The sequence below is a fragment of the Kogia breviceps genome, chromosome 18 (genome assembly GCF_026419965.1).
Source record: "Kogia breviceps isolate mKogBre1 chromosome 18, mKogBre1 haplotype 1, whole genome shotgun sequence".
In the NCBI taxonomy this organism is placed as follows: Eukaryota; Metazoa; Chordata; class Mammalia; order Artiodactyla; family Physeteridae; genus Kogia; species Kogia breviceps.
Window position 1 is genome coordinate 45,658,312 of NC_081327.1, and position 22,197 is coordinate 45,680,508.

Sequence of the window (22,197 nt, forward strand, 5' to 3'; positions counted from 1 at the left end):
AGGGTGGCCTGGGTCATGTGGGAGAGCAGGGATGGGACTGGGGTTGTCTGGGAGGAAACCAGTCTTCCTGGGATCATTCTGGGTTGTCTGAATTCGCCTTCACAATGAGCATTCACAAGTCCGGCTGATCCATAACTTAGTTTAGTTTAATCCTTGGTGGGGTGCGTCCTGGGCAGCAAGGAACCTCTGTCTGCCCCAGAGGGTCCAGCCCGGCTGGAGGAGAGTGGTCTCTTCTGACCACTGCCCCAGACTCCTGTTTCAGTGCCTAATTGAGACCCATCTTCCCACTCAAAAGCAGGCTGGGGGACCCCAGGCTCCCCTCCTCCTATACCGGGCTCTCCATCGGCCTCACTTGTACCCCCTGCCCCACTTCCTGCAAGGTCTGAGGCCTCTTTGGCTGTTGGGCCTGCAGTCCTAGCCCGGCCCTTGCTCTAAACAGCTGGGCAGAAGGGCAAGTAGGGCTGTGCATCCAGGTGCTGGCAGGGGAGAGGCATGGGTGAGCCTCAGGGCCCTGGGTCCCACCGGGAAATGTGCTCCTGAGCTGGAAAGGAAGAGAACAGAAGACGGGTCAGTGACAGCGCAGGCAGTCCTGGGATGGGGACCCTGCTGCACCAGGTCTAGAAAGAGCCATGATCCCACTTGCAGCTCCAGATCCTTCCAGCAGGTGCTGCTGGGGGCTGATTCTGGGCTAGGTCTCACCTCCGTCCCCACCATAGTTCACTGTGCTCTAGGGAATCGGGGAACGTCGAAGGACCCGATGGGTCCCCATGTGGCAGCTTTAGTGACAGCAGGAAAGGGACCTTGGCGGAATCCCCAGCGGGCTGTAGTTCTGGTCTTGCCTCCGCGTGGCTGAGCCCAGGCCAGTCTCCCTCTCTGTGCTTCAGGGGCCTACAGGTCCAACGAGGCCCTGAGCAGGATGTCCTCGTGGCCCTGTGTGCTCAGACACTCTAGACTGTTCATCTGGATATCCCCAGGGGACAGGGACCAGAGGAGGGGAGCCGTGGGAAGGCCCTCACCAAACTGGCAGATGTAACGGTTTCGGGTTTTACAGCGCTGGTCGTTCCAGTTGAAGGCGGCCGATGCCTGCAATTCCACACAGTTGCCAAACCTGCCAAGATTGCCGAGTGCTCAGGGTGGAGGAATGAAATTGAGTCCTTAAATCCTCCCCCACAGTGGGCCACGTGCGTCTAGGGAGGTGCCTCTTAGGTACCCCCGTCCCACATATGGGGCGTCTGGGAGCCAGCCCCAGCCCCAAGCTCCATGCCTGCTTCACAGAGCGCTGCAGCTCCTCTCTTCCCGGGGTGCAGTGGGGACACCTCCACCCACCGCTGCAGCCCTCAGCCATGCCGGCCACTGCGGGTGGGGGCAGGGGGGTCGGAACAGACAGGCCCACATCTTTCCCTCCAGCAGGAGAAGGTATGCCTGGGGGCCCGCCAAGCCGGCTTCCTCTAGGGGTGGGCCAGGGGCCTGGGCATGGCTGCCATCAAGGAGGTTAAAGGAGAGCTGGGCGGGGCATCTGGAGCCTTGGTGGCCGCACAGCCTGACCACCTCCCCCTTGCCCTGGACAGTCCTGGGCTTTGAAGACCAGGGCTGGGCCTCAGTGCAGGCGGACCGGTGGGCAGATGTGTGCACGAGTGGACGCAGGTGGGTGGCCAGCGAAGGAGGGCAGAATCAGCGTATTGATACAGGGAGAGGGGGCACAGTGGGCCCACACCCAGCTGTGCCCGGACTTCCTGGCACCTGGGCACCAGGTAAGGCCCAGACCCTCAGGGCGCTCCGCCAAGCAGCAGGCAGGGTGGAGGTTGTTCAGCGGTGTCTGAAGCCTCAGCAAGCAGGCCCAGGTGAGAAGGTGGGCCCAGGGGAGGGAGGGCACCCCAGACTCACCCCTGGTTGTCAGGCTGCCCAAAGGCGAAACTGGTGAAGGACTGGTGCTCCCCGGTGGTCCAGCGGAAGGAGTCCTTAGCGGTCTTGTAGGTGAGCCCTGAGCCACAGCAGCCAAGGCTGGCCTCACATCCGAGATCCCCGGGCCCCACTGGCAGCCCAGGCTCCCTGCGATGAGGGCCTGAGCCCAGAGCCTGCTGCCCAATGCCTGTCGACCCCCAGCCCTTAAGCCCAGGCCCCAGCACCTCCAGCCCCTCTGGTGGCTCTCCCTGCCTTCGGCTCGCTCCGCAGGGCAAGGAGTCACCAGCCTGACTGCTGGCCCCATTGTGGGCCCCAAGCCCTCACCACACCCTTACTGCCCGCTGGCAGGTGCCCCGGGTTCCCAGCCCCACGCTCATTGCATCCCTCCCCGCTCCGCCAGTCAGCCAGGCGCTCACCGATCCAGAAGTTCCTGGTCTCAAAGTCATGGTTGGTCACCTCGTTGGTGGTCTCCAGGCGGCCCAGGTAGAAGGCGAGGATGTCCTGCACTTTCTGGCTCTCAATCTGGGCCAGCACCCCGCCCTTTCCCTGTAACCCCCGCTCTGGGTCATGCTGGCCCCAGAGCTCAGGCCAGCCCTTCCTTTCCATCCTGCCACCCACCGTGGCCATGGACGTCAAATCTGTGTGCTGGCCGGGCTGTCATGAGCCGCCCAAAGCCTCCTGCCTCTTGGCGCGGAGTCTGGCTTCTCTTCCCGGCCCACAGCTCCTCTGTCAGGGTCCCACCCTTGGAAGGGTTTTGTTTCACCTGCTCAGTGTCTCTAATACATTTGAATTGGTTGCCAACGTTCATAAATGGAGAGAGCTCAGTGGACATCTGAATTTCTGGTTCTCTTGAAAAATTCCAGGTCCTGGCCTCCCTGAACTTGCATTCCTGCCTGGCAGCCAGCAGCTCGAGCTGAGTCAGGGAGGCCCCTCAGATGGGGGTTGAGTGGGGCCTTGTCTCGGGGTCCCTCAGCTCATTAAGTGACCTCCTGGCTTCCACGGGCCTCTGAGTTGTAACCCCTGCTTTCATCTAAAGATGAAAAGAGCATCTAAAGATGCTCTCATCTAAAGATGAGAGTCCGGAGAAGTCAAAGGAATTCAGCTCTTAGCCCAGGGTCCCTCTGTTGAGAACCCGGGGGGTGCTCCCAGGGAAGGCGGGGGCTGACCGTTACCTGGCATTTCATCTTGGCTCCGTAATAGGTGTCTGCCTCCGAAGACACCATGAAGCAGTCTCCATCGATCCTCAGGTCACAGGTGTGGAAGGGAAAGTGCACCTTGGCTGGGGGGAGGGAAGCCTGAATTTGTGTGTGGGCACCTCAGAATCATTACCCTTCCGGTCCTGCCAGGACGTTAAGCCCAAGGTACCCCTTCCTCTGGCCACCAAGCAAGAGAGGGCGTTGGGGTCAGTGGTACGCTGGTAAATGTGTAACAACCAGCTCTCTCTCAAAAAAAAAAGGAAAGTCTATGATTTTAGCATTGCCATTTCTGGGGTGGTGTAAAGACCCCCACCGTGGCCAAGTTCAGGCTACCGCTGTGACGTCACTGATCGGGAAATGGGGAAGAGGTGCATACGACGGGCTCCCGTGAGCTGGTCCGAGCCGGACCCAGCACCGGCTGAGGGGGTCCCGGGAGGGGCTCGTCTTGTCGGGGGGCTTTGCGGCAGGACTCACCCGCACACTGGGCTCCCCCATAGCCAACATCACAGACGCAGGAGCACTCCTCTTCCCGGAACCGGCCGTGCACGCACTGCACGCTGCACCGCACTGCCAGGATGGGGCAGGGGAGGGCACGGCACTCAGCTGGCAGCCGCTGGGCCCCAGGCTGCCCCTCACGGGCCACGGGTGTGCGCAGAACGGCCAGCCACAGCAAGAACGCCCCCCGCGCCCCCAGAGATGGAACCCAACTGGGCTCCCAGCCGCTGCCACATTTGGTGTCTTTGGTTTGATCTTGTACAGAGAAGCAAATCGGGGTTGGGGAGTGGACCTGCTCATGGTCACAGAGCTTGGGGGTGGGGGACGGTGGGGAAGGAATCCACTTGTGGATTCTCATACTGTCCTCCTCCCACCATCCCAGAGCCTGACGGGCCGATCCATCCGATTTCACTTTGCGTTCCCTGCGCAGCGCAGGGTCTGGCAGACCGTCGGTGCTCAGTGAATGCTTATTGGATGAGGATACGCTGTGCGAGGGTCACTCCCTGGGCCCCCCGGGTGGTCACAGTCCAGAACTCCAGGTACCCCTCACCTTGGCAGTATCTGCCTGTGTAACCCGGGGGACAGTGGCAGTGGCAGGTGCTGAGGTTGAGATGTCCGTGGTTCCGGCAGCTCATGCGACATGGGTTCCTGGGGACCTCTGGTCGGATAAGAAGGACGCGCTGAGCGGGCGCCTCTCCCCGGCAGGCCAGGCAGGTGCCTCCCTGAGTGCTGAGGGCCGGGGCTTCTGGGACAGTCTGTCAGGAGGCTGCCAGCCTCCTCCAGGATCACCAGAGGCGGGCAGGGTGGGGCACTTACCACACAGCCCCCCTGCGTGGTCCCAGGCTTTGAAGCAGCCCGAGACGCTGGCCGTGCAGAGAGAGCACCAGGCGCCCCTCTTGTAGGGGACGATGGTCTTCCCGTTGACCTCCCAGTTGCCTCTGTGAGAGCAAGCAGAGGCTAGAGGGACCTGGCCTCGGGCCTGCTGCCTGCCCCGCCAGCCCCTTCGGCTCCCTCCGGCCCAGCCAGGAAGGCAGGGAGCTGGTGAGACAGGGAGATTTCCTAGGAAAGGAAAGATGGCCTCCAGACTAATCCTGGGCAGATGCTCTGAACGCCGGGTGGTGCCTCCAGGAAGGGGCATCTGAGAAGAAGCCACATTCCGCGTGGCCAGAATCTTGCAGGGTGCTGCCCACTTCTGCGCCCTCTCCCTTTCCTCCTTCTTCCCTCTCCCAGCAGGGGTGCAGACCAAGGGCTGAAGGCCTGTGGGTGGGTGGGTGAGTGTCTCACCCCGGGTGACAGCATCCCCTACCCCGCAGCCCAGCAGGGGATGGCAGGGCAGCTGCCGTGGAGGAGGCTTACCCGGGAGAGTAGGCACAGACAAAGGCTTCCATCTCAGCCTGGGCCCCGGAGCAGGGGTGCCGCCCACAGCCCAGCTGGCTCGAGGTGGCCCACACGAGCTGCAGGAGACACAGTGGCTCAGAAACCCTCTCATGGGCCCCTTCCACTCCTAGTCTGGGGACCAGCAGCCTAGATGATGTTCCCCTGGGAAGGGTGGACACAGCTCTTGCCCCAAACCAAGCAGATAAACAGTTTTGCCACCTCCCTGGGGATCCCAGGAGCAGTAGCTGTGCTGGGCAGGGATACAAGGATGGGTGGGAATAGTCTAGAAAGGCCTCCTGGGTCGGGAGGTGAGGGTCAGCAGATACCTGAAGGGAAGGGAGGTTGTGGATAGTGGAGGAGAGCGGGAAAAGAAAGACTTGGACATCAGAGGCCTTGTGATGACTGAAAAAATGGCCACAACCCTTCACTTCTCCCTACAACCCCCTCTTTATAAAATGTGGCCTTGCAGTTCTTTGCATTGGGGAGGAATCTCTTTCCCACACCTTGAATCTGGCTGGCCCTGTGGCTTCTGTTGGCCGACGGAATGCAGGAGAAATGATATCGAACCATGTTAAACCTAGGCCTCAGGAGACCCTACAATCTCCACTCATTCTCATAGAACCCTCACGCTCAGCCACCACGTGAACAAGGCTGCTGGAGGTTGAAGAACCTTACAGGGCAGAGATGAACCAGTTGAGGCTACTCTAGACAGCCAGCTCCCAGCCAACGCAGCAGCTGACTGCAGTTGCAGGAGTGGACCCAGCCAAGACCAGAAGAAACTGTCAGCTGGGCCCAACGCAAACTGCCAACCTGCAGAATCGTAAGATGCTATATTTGGGAGTAGTGCGTCATGCAGCAACAGCTAACAGATACAGGTCTTTAATAGTATTCAAAACTTAGATTTAGAGTTTTGGAATCAGTGACAACTTGGAAATAGCACAAGTGGTCAGTACACAGGAATAGCCAAGCAAACTCTGGTAGCCACTAAAAATGAGCAGCATGAGGCAGGGAGAAATGCACACGTAGTCATACCTATGTATTCAACAATTAGAGAATATGCGTTCTTTTTAGGAGTGCGTGGAACTTTTGCAGACACTGACCCCTCACTAAGCCACAAAGCAAGATTCAATAAATACTCAATAACCCACATCCTACAGGACACATTCTATGAATTCAATGCAACAGAATGTAAAGGAGATAATTTACTATTATTATTAATTAAAATTTTTTTAAAAATTTTTTGGCTGCGTGGCTTACGGGATCTTAGTTCCCTGACCAGGGACTTGAACCCAGGCCCCGGCAGTGAAGGCGTGAAGTCCTAACCACTGGACCACCAGGGAATTCCCAAGGAAATAATTTAGAAGTAAGTAAAGGAGAAAACATAGTTTGGAAATTTAAATATACACTTCAAAATCAAAGACAGCATCATAATGGAAAATAGGAAACTCATAGACCTAAGTGACAATGAAATCACTAAATTCCAAAACTTATGGGATGTAGCTAACAAAGTTTAGAGGGAAAGTGATAGCTTTAAAGGCATATACCAGAAAAGAAAAAGGAGTTAAAAATTAATGACTTAAGAAAGTAAAAGAGGGGCTTCCCTGGTGGCACAGTGGTTGAGAATCCGCCTGCCAATGCAGGGGACACGGGTTCGTGCCCCGGTCCGGGAAGATCCCACATGCCGCGGAGCGGCTGGGGCCGTGAGCCATGGCCGCTGAGCCTGCGCGTCCGGAGCCTGTGCTCCGCAGCGGGAGAGGCCACAACAGTGAGAGGCCTGCGTACCGCAAAAAAAAAAAAAAAGAAAAGAAAAGAGGCTCAGTCCCACATACAGTCAGGGAAATGCAAAGTAAAAACAGGATTAGGTAGCGTTTCACAGCCTTGAGTTGGCACAAATTAAGGAGCTGACAATAGTCCTTAACGAATAGAGTAAGAATGCAGAGTGAGCGCTGGTTTGTGGGCAGGAGTAGAGTTGGCGACGTCACTTTGGCAATAGCTACTAAGGTTGTAGGTGCGGGCTCCCTCTGACCCAGCCATTCGCCTTCCAAGTGTGTCCTAGAAAAAGTCTGGACACATATGTACAAGAGGACCAGAACTAGGATTTATGCACTGCAGTATGACTTGGGATAGTAAAAAAAAAAAAGTGGAAGTAACCCAGATGCCTGTAAATTGCAGTTTATTCATAGTGAATCACACGTGCACGCTCGGATCAATGGAAACAAATCTTACAAATGTGGTCTGAAGTGATAAACACAAATTGCAAAAGGAGATGTACAGAGAGAGCGCTTAGGTAGGATTTAATAACACACAACCCACTTGCACAAGTAGAAAAGGTATCAAAACCCTTCCACCTGTAGTAAAGGTATTAAAACATGCTTGGGGAAATTCCCCGAGGGACCAGTGGTTAGGACTTGGTGCTTTCACTGCTGGGGCCCTGGTCCCATACGTGGTCGGGGAACTACCCTCGGCCAAAAAAAAAAAAAAAGAAAGAAAAGAAAAACAGGGAATTCCCTGGTGGTGCAGTGGTTAAGAATCTGCCTATCAATGCAGGGGGACATGGGTTTGATCCCTAGTCGGGGAGGATCCCACATGCCGCAGAGCAAATAAGCCCATGCACCGCAACTACTGAAGCCCACGCTCCTAGAGCCCGTGCTCCGTAACAAGAGAAGCCACCGCAATGAGAAGCCTGCGCACCTCAACGAAGAGCAGCCCCCGCTCGCCTCAACTAGAGAAAGCCTGCGCGCAGCGACGAGGACCCAACGCAGCCAAAAATAAATAAATAAATTCATATAAAACATGTTAATGTCGTGCAAAACAACAACAACCCACTACCCTGCAAGTTGACACACAAAAGTAACCATGAAAAAAAAAGAGAGAGAGAGAAAAACATGCTTGGGATTTTTCCTGTGTTTTCCAGTGTTGGATCCTAGTACATAAACAATGCCGGTTACAGAGAGGACATTGAACAAATTTTGTTGAGGGGGAGAAAAAGGAAACATGGGGTGTTTTACCTGGACTTCAGCAAGGTTACCTCTGGGGAGGGACTGAGGAAAGGGCAGAAGGAGGGCTTACGCTTACTTTTGTGTTTTTTAAGAGATGAGAAACAAACATAGTTCACATTTTCTAATGCTAGGTAGTGGATAAGAAGGAGTCCGTTATTTGATTTAGGTTTGAAATATTTCATATTTAAAGCTGAAAAAAAAGTAAAACTAAACAAATGGGAGGAAAAGCAACCACCAATTTTAGGACAAACTGCAGACCTCTGAACCAGCCCAGCAGGGCAGGGGCCTCAGAGCCAGTACCCGGGCCTCACCTGAGTGTAGTGGGTGCAGGTGGCATTGGGGGCACACTCGGCTGCTGCCTGGCTGTACTGCTGCCCCTCTGAGAACCACAGGCCCACCACGTGGATGAAGGACGCCGAGCTCACGGGCAGCAGCTGTACATTCCAGCCCACTTGCGGGGTAGCCCGGGGGGCAGAGGCTGGGCTTGGGGCTGGGGCGCCACAGAGCGCTGCCCTGGTCTGGGCCTGTTGGGCCAGGCTCTCGCTCCAGTCCTGGGGAGAAGGAGTACAAACAGCCACATCAGCGGGGCCCCAGGCCAGGCCTTAGTGACCCAGCCCCCCTCCAGCACATCCACAGGTGCTGGTCTTGCAGGGAAGGGACCCCAGCCCAAACAGGGCTTCTGCTTGGCTCCTTGAGTGCTCTGAGCTGCTTTCACCGACTTCACTAGGGCCAGGGAAGGTTGGACAGGACCTGCAAGGGGAGCTCCAAGGTGGTGTTGGAAAAGCACCTGACCTTTCTGGACCCCCCACCCAGAACCCAGCTCCACCCAGGACTGACAGCTTCCCTCCTTCTGACTCTAGTGGCGGGTACCCTCAGGCCCCGCCCACTAAGGGGGATGGGTGTTCCTGGGCGCGCGGTGCCAGCCCACGTGATAGGGTGGGCCTCTGCCGTGAATTTTCCCCATCTGGTAACGGGAGCCCTGGACAGTGCCCAAGCCTTTCAAACTGGTTCCGTGTTAGGTAAAACTGACCCTGGCCATTGTCAGAAAGGCTCCCTCTTGGCTTCCCTTCTGTGCTGCAAAAAGTCGCAGCAGCCATACCGCTGTGTCTTATTCCCTAAATCTGGGTTTGGAGTACACAGGGGCACCAGCTGGGAGTCAGGACCAGAGAGGGTGTAAAAGGTCTCCAGGGCCTCAGCGCTTTGGTCTCAGCAAGCAGAGTTCTCTGGAGTGGGCCTAATCTGCTCTTATCACCACGTATACCAGCTGCCTTTTTCCCTACCCCCATCCAACAGCTCCCCGTCCTCTGAAACGGGGCGCTCAGCAACCAGGATGACATGTGTCACCCGATCGTCATGCCCTGGTCCAGCCCAGCCACCCCATTCCAGCTGTGTGACCTCCAGCGGTCTCCTAATCTCCGTGAGACTCAACAGACTCTTCTGTAAAATGGAATAGTAAGGTGGGCGTTCCCTGGTGACCTAGTGGTTAGGATTCCGGGCTTTCATTGCCGTGGCCCAGGTTCAGTCCCTGGCCGGGGAACTGAGATCCTGCAAGCTGTGCCGTGTGGGCAAAAAACGAAACAGAACAAACAGATAATAAGGTACCCATAGGGTAAGGTTGTGTGAAGATTAAATGGATGCAGAGAGAAAAGTGCTGCACTTCGGGCCTGACCTGCAAGCGCCCGGGCAGATGGTGGTTGTGATTTCACTGCTGTTGGGGACTCCGGAGCTGGGCGCAGTGGGGACGGCGTGGGGCGCCCCCAAGGGCCTCAGACTCCACTGGGGAGCCCAGGGCCAAAGCTGTGGTGTGACAGAGGCCGAGTGGTGGGGCTCCACTTGCATTGTTTATGAAATGCTGTTTTCTAAGACTCTGGCAACAGGGCCATGGGAAGTGTGGAAACTGACGGAAGCAGCCCCACACCAGGCCCTATAGGGCTGGGAGCATGGGGATGAGAGCCAGGACCTGGGCCTGAGGAGGGGCAGAGCCGCCGAGCAGGGAAAGCGGGAGAGGCGACCCCCCTCCTGTCCACCCCACCCCCATCTCCTGGGAACCTGACCCTGGAGCTCTCAAGGTCGCCACCGCTGCGCCAGCCTCACAGGAGTTTATGGGAAGCAGTCATGGGGAACCCTGCCTGCCCCACTCTCCCTCGCTCCCTTGACTGTTACCACGGGTGGGGGCAGCTGGGGTCCCATACTACGGGGCAGTGTTTCTGGGCCCCAGGATGACCCCCCCTTCAACCCTGAAGCCCCGAGGGAGTGGTGGGAAACCCTACACCCCAGTCCCCAGTGAATGAGCAGGGAATTGGGGAGGGGGCCCCTCCTAGTCGCCTAGACAAACTGCTGAAGAAGCAGTGCATCTGGTCACACACAAGCCTCACCCCTCCCACCCCCAGCAGAATGCTTCTCCCTCCCTGACTAGCCTCCCATCCTGCTGGGACTCTTTTGTGATGCTCCTCTTTCTTGGAGGAGGGGACCCCAGCTCTTTCCATGTCTTCTGGTCTCCAGGGCAACGGGAAGGGATGCAAGGGAAAGCCCTTGCATGGCCTCCTCAGCCCTCTTCAGGGTGGCCCCTCCAGTCGCCCCCTCGGCCAGCCTGGGCTGGGGGTACTCACCATTCTCTGCATGTTGGCTGCGGGGGGGTGGACCCGGCTGCGCAGGCGGTTGTGCAGGGAGAGGAGCAGGAAGCTCTCCTTCTTGCTCAGGGCTGGGGCGGGAGACAGGGTCAGGCCACCTGGGCAGTGGGACCTGGGCCGCCCCTGGGCGATGGGGCGGGCGTCACCACGGCAAGGTGAGAATGCAACCCTGCCCTCATAGAACAAGACCTGAGACGGATGGGACGGTGGTGGGTGTGTATGGGAGGGCCTGGAGCGGAGGGAAGGGGAGATGGGGGGGTGGGGCAAGCAGCGGGGCTGAGGCAGAGACAGGTGTAGGCGTGAAGGAGGCTTCAGCTGAGAGCTGGCGGTGGGGTGACAGAAGGGAAGGGGGGGGGGCCTGCGGGCCAGGTGTGAAGAGGGATCCGGCCCTGGGCTCGCAGCGGCCCCTCTGGCTGGGGCCCCTCTCGGCCACTGAGTCTCTTCTGGGGCCCCTGCTGCAGCCTCCCAGTGTTCTTCCTTCACCCCCAAGCCTGGGCCCTCTCCCCTTCATCCTGCCCCAGTGCCAGCCTCCTCCTCCATCTCCGGGCCCTGGGCTGTTGGAGGGTGGCTCTTTAAATCACACCAGCCTGCCCAGGGCTCAGGCCTGGGAACTGGCTTCCAGAAGCCCCCGGGACCCTCTGCAGACAGAGCTCATAGCTCCTCCACTTTTTCCTCACCCCGCGGCCCCTTACCTCCAGGCACTGGAACCTGCTTCTCCTGTAGCTGGAGTGGGTGCACCTCTGCCCAGGTCATGCCAAGGAGAGCCAGGAGCACGGGCAGGGGGCCAGGCCGGCGGCCCCCCAGCCCAGGGGAGGGCTCTAGCCTCAGCATGGGCCTGCTGGGTGCTCTGGGCTCTGCCTGGCTCAGCTGTCCAGCTCGCTTCCCAGACTGGAGGGAACTATTCACAATCTCTAAGAGTCAGGCTGGGCTGGCAGACAAAAGGGGGAGGCTGGTGAGTAATCGGTGAGTCCAAACAGCCTCCCTTCCTTGGCATTGGCATGAAAGGAGACAGACAGCTCCAGTCCCGGGGCTCCCTCCCTCCCTCCCTCCCTCCTTCAGCTGCTGGCCTGGTCAGCCCGCCCGCAGCCGACAGCCAACGGACCAACCTACCGAGTGGTTCGCAGTGACCCCGTGGCCCCTGCTAATCATTGCAGGATTATCGGAGCCCTCGGGGAGCCCTCGGGAGACCCTGCTGATTGGCCCGCAGACATTCCAGGGCTGCAGATTAACGAATAATGGCTGTGCCCACGCTGGAACAGTGTCCTCCAGGCCCATTGGCAGCTTCTCCTCCCAGCCCCAGGCCCAGGGAGGCTGCGGCCATGTGCCCTGTGGGCGGGCAAGAACTGGGCAAGACCCCAGGGGAGTTCTTTCCTTTCTTGGGAAGCCTGTCCCAACCCCCAGCCATGAATTAAACATAGGCGGGTGGTAACTGCACACCAGTCAGGTGCCACCGGCGGGTGGGGGCACTGGGGCGGTGGGTTTGTAGGGGAGTGGGCAGGGGCTGCCCCAGGGGGAGGAAATGGGTGCCTTAGGACAGTCTGTCTGGGTCGGGGGGGTGGGGGGGCTGGGCCCCAGCCCTGCTTCCCCCCGAGACCCACCCACCCCACGTGACTGCAGGCCAGGAGAGGGCAAAAGCGGGAGGAGAGCACGTGATGCCCTTGGCTGACTCAAGTCCTGCTGGGAACAAGTCGGCCTCCAGACGGACAGGGAGGAGGGTAGCCAGTTGCCGTGATGCTCCGGGGCCTGGCTGCCGCCAACACAGTCCCACTGGAATAAGCTGAAGCAGAGCTGCACCATGGCCCACATTTCCTAGAAAATAAAATTTGTCCCACAGCCAAATGCCCACATTCCCCTCAGGGCAGATCAAAGGTTATTCAGCCATCCCGAAGGCCAGCCCTGAAAGCCAGGTACTTCTTCCTTCTGGAGTTTGTGTGACCCCTGACCCCTGGACCAGCACTCTCTCAGAACCAGGTGTCAGTTCCCTGGAAGCTCTGCTGAGAGGCAAGTGGGCTTGGCTTTTGAGGGGGAAACAGCGATGTAATGCGGATACCTTTGTGGATGTTCGGGAGTGGAGACAGGGCCAGGCACAAGAACCCCTAAGCCAGTCTGGGGTTGGGGATCCCCCCGTAATACCCAGGGCCTGAGGAGTTTCTTCTCCCTCAGACGGATGACCAGACCTCAAATTCACCCTGTCTGGGTCCCAGCAGTGCTTAAGAAAACAGGGATATTTTTCTATAGCGTTTACAAAGCCGCTTCGAATATGTGAATTCACTTAATTGTTGCAACAAGCCGGGGCAACAGAAGATGAGGAGCCCATGTTTCAGATGTGGAAGCTGGGCTCAGTGTGCCTGAGGGACTCGCCCCAGGTCACCCGGCGGGCACATGGTGCATCCCAGCTAATCCGGGGGCTCTGTCTTCACATTCATTCCCAGACCCTGGTGCAGGTCTGCTTTAGTTCACATCACGGCCCTTTGAATTCAATTCCCACAGCCCTGCTCTGCACCAGGTAACAAAAGACCCGATTCCTGCTCCCGGGCTTTGAAAATAAATGTGGCTAGTTTTCCTGTAGTACAATGCTGGGCACGTGACACAGGTGGGAGGAAAAATATATTTTGGGGCCTGGGGTGGAACAACTTTTGAGCGGCCCTGGCTCACCGTAAGAGGAGACCAGGGCGAGCCCGGCTTTCAGGAGCCGGAGGAGGAGAAGCTGAGCAGAGAAAATGCCAGACCAGACATTTGAAGGCCTAGCTTCTATCTGAGGTGCTCTCTGTGACCCTGGGATTGTCACTTCCACCCTGGGTCTCAGTGTCCAATGGTGTAAAGCAGGGGTGACAATCTCGCTGGACTCCCTGACTAGGGCATTGCACTTTGGTGTATGTAATATTTCCTCCTGGGTCCAAACTTCTTACAGGAACCTGCTGAGTGGTTGTAGTGGGGTTTGAGAATGGGCATCCAATTTCTTGCAAGACAAATTTCCCCAATAAGCAACTTCTAGCCTGGTTTCTATCACCATAGGTTAATTTTATTTGTTCTGAATTTCATATAAACAGCCTCATAGAATATACACGCTTTGAGGCCTCGTCTCCTTTGCTCCGTGAAGTGTCTGTGAGATTCATCCACGCTGTTGTGTAGTATTAGTAGGTTGTTTTTGCTTTTGTCATTGTTGCTGCTCTAATTGATGGTAGTGTTTCATTGCATTTTCATTCTCCTACAGATGGTTATTTGGGTTGTTTTAAGCTTTTGTTTATTATGAATAAAGTTGCTATAAACATGATTGTACAATTTAAAATGGTCATTTAATAAACATGTATAAAAGAAAGAAAAGACAAAATTACCCAAATCCTGAAGGAAAGAGGGGACATCATCACAACTGATCCTACAGAAATCAGAAGGGTTGTAAGGGAATATTAAGAGCAACTTTATGTCAACAAAATAGACAACATAAGAACAATGGACAAATTCTAGAAAGACAAATTACCAAAAGTGACTCAAGAAGAAGTAGAAAAGCTAAAAAAAAAAAAACAAGAAGAAATAGAAAATCTAAGTAGATCTATCACAACAAAAGAAACTGAATGAAAAAGTCTTCCCACAAAGAAAAACTTAAGTGCAAATGGCTTCACTGGTGAATTCTGTCAGTATTTAAGGGAGAAGTAATACCAATCATACATAAACATTTTCAGAAAGCAGAAGAGGAGGAGGATTTTCCAACTCATTTTACAAGATCAGTGTTACCCTGCTACCAAAGCCAGACAAATATATCTCAAGAAAATATAGATCAATATCACTCATGAATACAGACACAAAAATCCTCAGGGAAGGACTTCCCTGGTGGTTCAGTGGTTAAGAATCCACCTTCCAATGCAAGGGACGTGGGTTCGATCCCTGGTCGGGGAACTAAGATCCCATGTGCCGCAGGGCAGCTAAGCCTGCATGCCGCAACTACTGAGCCTGCATGCCACAACTAGAGAGAAGCCTGTGCACCACTACAAAAGATCATGTGTGCTGCAACCCGATGCAGCCAAAAATAAATAAATATTTAAACAAATAAGCAAAAAATAAACTTTAAAAAATCCTCAATGAAATATTATAAAAACGAATCTATAAAAACGAATCTAGCACCATAAAAAATGATTAACACCATGACCAGGTAGGATTTATGCTAGGGATGCAAGGTTGGTTTAACATGTAAAAGTCAATGTAATGCACTGTATTAATAGAACAAAGGACAAAACCCATATGATCCTCTCAAAGAACAGAAAGAGCATTTGATAAAATCCCAAACCTATTCCATATGATGATTCTCAACAAACTAGGAATAGAAAGGAAGTTCCTCATCCTGTTAAAGGGTCCCTGTTATGGGCTGATACAATCTGCATCCCCCCAAATTCGTATGTTGAAATACTAATCCCAGTACCGCAGAATGTAACTACACTTGGACATAGTCTTTTTCTTTTTTTTTTTGGCTGCGTTGGGTCTTCGTTGCTGAGCACGGGCTTTCTCTAGTTGGGGCGAGTGGGGACGTCTCTTGTTGCAGAGCACGGGCTCTAGGTGCATGGGTTTCGGTAGTTGTGGCACGTGGGCTTCAGTAGTTGTGGCATGTGGGCTGCAGTAGTTGTGGCACACGGGCTGCAGTAGTTGTGGCATGCAGGCTTAGTTGCTCCACGGCTTGTGGGATCTTCCCGGACCAAGGATCAAACCTGTGACCCCCGCATTGGAAGGCGGATTCTTAACCACTGCTCCACCAGGGAAGTCCTGGACATAGACTCATGCTCTTGTAAGAAGAGGAGGTTAGGATACACATACACACAGAGGGAAGACCATGTAAAAACACAGAAGATGGCTATCTGTAAGCCTAGGAGAGACCCTCAAAATAAACCAACCCTCTTGACACCTTGATCTTGGCTTTCTAGCCTCCAGAATGTGAGTAAATAAATTTCTGTCGTTTAAGCCACTCAGTCTGTGTTACCTTGTTATGGCAACCTAGCAAGCTCATACAGCCCCTATGGAAACCCTACAGCTAACACTGTACTTAGTGATGAAAGACTAAATGCTTTCCCCACTAAGATCAGAAACAAGGCAAGGATGTCTACTCTCACCACTTCCAGTCAACACTGTACTGCTGAATCTGCAATTTGTGCAATAAGGCAAGAAAAACAAAGTCATCTAGATTGGAAAGAAAGAAGTAAAACAGTCTTTATTTGCAAATGATATGATCCTGTATGTAGAAAATCCTAAGCAATGTTTAAAAAAAAACCTACTAGAACAGAGGTCTCAGGATACAAAATAAATATATAAAAATCAAGTGTATTTGTATAAACTAGCCATAAACAATCCAAAAATGAAATTGAGAAATATTTTCTTTCACAGTGGCATAAAAAAGCACAAGACCTAAACGCATAAGACTATAAAACATTGCTGAGAGAAATGGAAAAAGATCTAAATAGATGGAGAGACATTTCATATTTATGGATTAGAAGACTCAATATTGTTAAGATGCCAGGTATTCCCAGATTCATCTACTGATTCAATGCAATTCCTATCAAAACCCCACAACCTTTTTTTTTTCCCAATTATTTATTTATTTTTGGCTGCGTTGGGTCTTCTTTGCTGCACGTGGGTTTTCTCTAATTGCGGTGAGCGGGGGCTACTCTTCGTTGCGGTGCGAGGGCTTCTCATTGCGGTGGCCTCTCTTGTTGTGGAGCACGGACTCTAGGCGCGCGGGCTTCAGTAGTTGTGGCTCGCGGGCTTTGTTGCTCCGCGGCATGTGGGATTTTCCCGGACCAGGGCTCGAACCCATCCTGCATTGGCAGGCGGATTCTTAACCACTGCACCACCAGGGAAGCCCGCCTTTTTTTTTTAAAGAAAGTGAGAACTGGATCCTAAAATGTATATGGAAAGGCAAAGGAATTGGAATAACCAAAACAAATCTGAAAAAGGAAAAGATGGGAGAACTTATACCACCCGATTTCATAACTTGCTATGAAACTATAATAAACACAACTATGTGGTATGGAGAAAAGATAGATATATAGATCAAGGGAAGAGAATAGACACTCCAGAAATAGTTAAATTTATGGTTAATTGGTTTTTAAAAATTTTTGTTGGAGTATAGTTGATTTATAATATTGTATTAGTTTCAGGTGTATAGCAAAGTGATTTGGTTACACATACACATATATTCATTCTTTTTCATATTCTTTTCTCATATAGGTTATCACAGAATATTGAATAGTTCCCTGTGCTATACCATAGGTCCTTGTTGGTTATCTGTCTTATATATAGTAGTGTGTGCATGTTAATCCCAAGCTCCTGATTTATGCACCCCCCAACATTTCATCTTTTTTTTTTTTTTTGCGGTACGTGGACCTTTCACTGTTGTGGCCTCTGCTGCTGCGGAGCACAGGCTCCGGACGCGCAGGCTCAGCAGCCATGGCTCACGGGCCCAGCCGCTCCGCGGCATGTGGGATCTTCCCGGACGAGGGCTCGCACCCGTGTCCCCTGCATTGTCAGGCGGATTCTTAACCACTGCGCCACCAGGGAAGTCCCACTTTTTTGTTTTTCCTTTTCCATTACGGTTTATTACAGGATATTGAATATAGTTCCCTGTGTTATACAGTAGGACCTTGTTATTTATCCATTCTACATATAATAGTTTGCATCTGCTAATACCAAACTCCCAATCCTTCCCTCCCCCACCCCACCTCCCCCTTGGCAACACAAGTCTGTTCTCTATGTTTGTGAGTCTGTTTCTGTTTCATAAATAAGTTCGTTTGTGTCATATTTTAGATTCCACATGTAAGTGATATATGGTATTTGTCTTCCTCTTTCTGACTTACTTCACTTAGTTTGATAATCTCTAGGTCCATCCATGTTGCTGCAGATGGCATTATTTCATTCTTTTTTATGGCTGAGTAGTATTCCATTGTATATACATACACCACATCTTTATCCATTCATCTGTCAACAGACATTTAGGTTACTTCCATGTCTTAGCTATTGTAAATAGTGCTGCTCTGAATGTTGGGGTGCATGTATCTTTTAGAATTCGAGTTTTGTCTTGATATATGCCCAGGAATGGGATTGTGGGATCATATGGCAACTCTATTTTTCTGAGGAACCACCATACTGTTTTCCATAGTGGCTGCACCAATTTACATTTCCACCAACAGTGTAGGAAGGTCCCTTTTCTCCACACCCTTTTCAAAATTTATCATTTGTAGACTTCTTGATGATGGCCATTCTGACCGATGTGAGATGATACCTCACTGTAGTTTTGATTTGCATTTCTCTAATAATTAGCAATGTTGATTGAGTATTTTTCTTGGGCCTATTGGCCATCTGGATGTCTTCTTTGAAGAAATGTCTATTTAGGTCTTCTGCTCATTTTTTTGTTTTTTTTTTTTTGTTATTGACTTGTATGAGCTGTTTGTATATTTTGGAAATTAAGCCCTGTGGGTTGCATTGTTTGCAAATGTTTTCTCCCAGTCTGTAGGTTGTCTTTTCATTTTATTTATGATTTCCTTTGCTGTGCAAAAGTTTATAAGTTTGATTAGGTCCCGTTTGTTTTGTTTTGCTTTTATGTCTATTGCCTTGGGATACTGACCTAAAAAAACATTGCTACTATTATGTCAGAGAATATCTTGCCTATGTGGTCTTCTAGGAGTTTTACAGTGTCATGTCTTATGTTTAAGTCTTTAAGCCATTTTGAGTTTATTTTTGTGTATGGTGTGAGGGAGTGTTCTAACTTCATTGATTTACATGTGGCTGTCCAGCTTTCCTAGCACCACTTGCTGAAGAGACTGTCTGTTCTCCATTGTATATTCTTGCCTCCTTTGTCAAAGATTAATTGACTGTAGGTGTGTGGATTTATTTCTGGACTCTCTATTCTGTTCCACTGATCCATATGTCTGTTTTTGTGCCAATACTATGCTATTTTAATTGCTGTAGCTTTGTAGTATTGTCTGAAGTCTGGGAGGGTTATGCCTACTTCTTTGTTCTTTTTCCTCAGAATTGCTTTGGCAATTCTGGGTCTTTTATGTTTCCATGTAAATTTTAGGATTATTTGTTCTAGTTCTGTGAAAAATATCATGGGTAATTTAATAGGGATTGCATTAAATCTGTAGATTGCTTTGGGTAGTATGGCCATTTTAATAATATTAATTCTTCCCATCTAAGAGCATGGACTATCTTTCCATTTCTTTAAATCGTCTTCAGTTTCCTTTATCAATATTTTTATAGTTCTCGGCACATAAGTCTTTCACTTCCTCATTCAGGTTTATTCCTAAGTATTTTTATTTTTCTGATGCAATTTTATTTACTTTTAATTTAATTTAATTTTATCTTTAGCTGTCCTGTGTGGCTGTGGGATCCTAGTTCCCCTACCAAGGATCGAACCTGGGCCCTCAGCTGTGAAAGTGCAGAGTCCTAACCACCGGATTGCCAGGGAATTCCCTTGATGCAATTTTATTTATTTATTTATTTATTTTTTTCGGTACGTGGGCCTCTCACTGTTGTGGCCTCTCCTGTTGCAGAGCGCAGGCTCAGAGGCCATGGCTCACGGGCCCAGCCGCTCCGCGACATGTGGGATCTTCCCGGACCGGGGCACGAACCCATGTCCCCTGCATCAGCAGTCGGACTCTCAACCACTGTGCCACAAGGGAAGCCCCCTTGATGCAATTTTAAAAGGGATTTTCCTTTTTTACTTTCCTTTTCTGATATTTCATTTTTAATGTAAAGAAATGTGACAGCTTTCTGTATTTTAATCTTGTGTCCTTCTACCTTGCTGAGCTCATTTATCAGTTCTAGTAGTTTTTGTTTGGAGTCTTTAGGGTTTTCTATGTATAGCATCATGTCAGCTGCATATCATGACAGTTTTACCTTTTCTCTTCCAATTTGGATAACTTTTATTTCTTTTACTTGTCTGCTTGCTATGGCTAGGACTTCCAATACTATGTTTAATAGAAGTAGTGAGAGTTTTTATCATGAATGGATATTGAATTTTATCAAATGCTTTTTCTGCATCCATTGAGATGATCATGTGGCTTTTGTCCTTTCTTTTGTTGATGTGGTATATCACATTGATTGATTTGTGTATGTTGAACCATCCTTGTGAGACATTTTGCCCAAGTGAAAGTATTAACTGGTTGCTTTCATAATCAATTTTTAAAAATTAATTAATTTTATTTATTTATTTTTGGCGGCATTAGGTCTTTGCTGCCACGCGTGGGCTTTCTCTAGTTGCGGTGAGCAGGGGCTACTCTTCGTTGTGGCGCATGGGCTTCTCATTGCAGTGGCTTCACTTGTTGTGGAGCACGGGCCCTAGGCACGCGAGCTAAGTAGTTGTGGCTCATGGGCTCTAGAGCGCAGGCTCAGTAGTTGGGCACACAGGCTTAGTTGCTTCGCGGCATGTGGGATCTTCCTGGACCAGGGTTCAAACCCATGTCCCCTGCATTGGCAGGTGGATTCCTACCACTGTACCACCAGGGAAGCCCTATCATAATCAATTTGAAAATTGATTTAAATCAATTTTAAAACTGCTCTTTCTCTTTAGCTATAGTCTCTGTTGGTGGCTGCTACAGAGGTCCAGGAAAGGTAACCACCCCCAGGGTGGTTACCTGGGTCATACACTAAGGAAGAGGCAGTGCTGGCCAGCTCCAAAGTTGTGCTCTTAACCAACCACCACAACAACCCTTTCAGTTTGGACTCTGAGAGGCTCCAGTCTAATGATGCCCCAGATCCAAGCGTCTGAGGGTCCCTAACTCTACAGAGCCTCTCATGGGAAAGACAGTGGAGGGATGGGCACACCCCTCTTTGGGAGGCTGCACCAAAGGAGCCTCATTCGCTCCTGTGTCCCAGGGACCACGCTGGGTTATCAGTTATCATCTCTCGGGGGAGATTTTATTAGTCTGACTTGGTTTCTGACTAATTTCCACAGTGTGTCCTCCATATGAGGGGCTTTCAGAACCCCGGAAACCCCATTTCATAGGTCACAGCGCCACCTACTGCTGGTTTATATAAACAAAGAGAGTGACTGAATCACACTGATCTGAGGCCACTCCAGCATTAGCCCCATTTTACGGATTGGCAAACAGAGGTTCTTTAAGAACCAGCTCAAGTCCTGCCTCACCCACAAAGCTTTACACAACTACTATTTCTCCTCCAGACTCTTCAAGAGTTGGCACCCAGTGGATTCCAGATACAAGGGGAGTTCCTGGAAAGCTCTTTAGAAGAACAGATGTGTCTCTCAGCCTTCTTGATTCCAGTTCACGTGGAGGATATGGGTTTAGATTCCCCAAGTGATTCTAACGCACCACCACTGTCTCTACCACATTTCTTAGCACTGACTTGAATAGTTCACTACTTCATAAAGACTTAGATGTGAGGCCTGGTTTTTATTATCTGCAACTTGAGAACATGCTTCTCTAGGCCTCACTTTCCTCACAGGTCAAGCAGGGATAATACTCTGCTCTAATTCACACAGTTTTGGTGAGTTTCAACAAGATAAGGCAGTTAGGGCACAGGAGCCACTTATAATAATATTGCTCTGTCTTACAGGGACTCTGAAGTAGCGCCCTGCACCCTGCACAGCACTGAGTCCATAGCAGTTGTTTTACTGCAAAACTGCACCAATGATTTGTGGGTGCAGGTTGGTGTGGTGAGTGCACTGGCTGCTTCTCTCAAACAGTGAGCTTTTTTCCCCACAGGTGTGAACAAGAACGTAGGCCCAGCCCTGGTTTCCACACAGACACAGGTTCACAGGTACATATGGGGGATACACCCTGTGCCAGGTTCTTACCATGGAGTCAGTGTAAGGCTGAATGTCAAGTCCAATGACAGCGATAGTAACTTCAGGGGGAGGAATGGGGTTTCTCCCCCAGCCATGTTCCACTGCATGGAAAGTAACACTTGTAAACGTTTGTGACTTCGTTATGTCAGTTCTCAAATTCTCTTTTACACTTCGGTAAGCTGTTCTAGGTGCTGAGAACATGGCATTGCACGAGATTTAGGTTCTGTCGTCAGAGGGCAGAGCTTGCAACTAGTGGGAAAGGCAGTCAACAAACACTGATCTACTTCAGTGACAGGTTCTATAAAACAGGGCGATGTGATAGTAAGCAAGGTGACGGGGAGCTTCTCAGAGGACGGAGTGAATGATTCTTCTTCCTCTGGTCCAGACAAGCAGAGAAGGCGCAAAGAGTAAGATCCGGCCCAGAGCTCCGTCTTCTTATCCTGCCTCCGAGGTCCGGCCGGGCCAGCAGGCCCGATTTCCGATCTGCTCTGCTAGCGATTCGCCCGAGAAGACCCGGGCGACTTCCAAAAAACAAAGCGACTGTCAGCCCAAGAATCTTCTTTATGCCCTGACTAGAGTGTCTTTGGGCGGTGGAGCACGTGGGACCAGGCCTGAGGGCTCGCATAGAAGGAAGAGAGAACCCCTGCCCTCCCCACACTGCAGCGGGGCTGCCGCCATCTTGGCGGTCCCGGCTGCACCTGGACAATTAACAGGGCCCGAGGCTAGAGTCCTAAAGCGGCCCTGAAAGAGCGGACCTGCAGCTCGCCGCCATCTTGGCAGAGGCGGTTCCCCCAACACACGCCCAGGGGCGG

At 51.7% G+C, this 22,197-nt stretch overlaps 2 protein-coding genes across 9 annotated transcripts in view; one reads left to right on the forward strand and one right to left on the reverse strand.

The window, feature by feature from the left end:
* The window catches only part of LOC131745573 (pyruvate dehydrogenase phosphatase regulatory subunit, mitochondrial-like), a 62,403-nt gene that overhangs the window by 2,562 nt on the left and 37,644 nt on the right, over window positions 1-22,197 (forward strand). The gene's annotated exons all lie outside the window — the stretch shown is intronic.
* On the reverse strand, window positions 126-11,517 carry LOC131745574 (C-type lectin domain family 18 member A-like). The gene is given in 14 exon segments (XM_059046097.2): window positions 126-541; window positions 1,017-1,108; window positions 1,885-1,981; window positions 2,319-2,448; window positions 3,075-3,181; window positions 3,573-3,665; window positions 4,144-4,251; window positions 4,410-4,531; window positions 4,950-5,047; window positions 8,281-8,398; window positions 8,400-8,485; window positions 8,488-8,520; window positions 10,579-10,670; window positions 11,292-11,517. Coding segments are annotated over 14 exon segments (1,353 nt in total). The 5' UTR covers window positions 11,431-11,517; the 3' UTR covers window positions 126-503.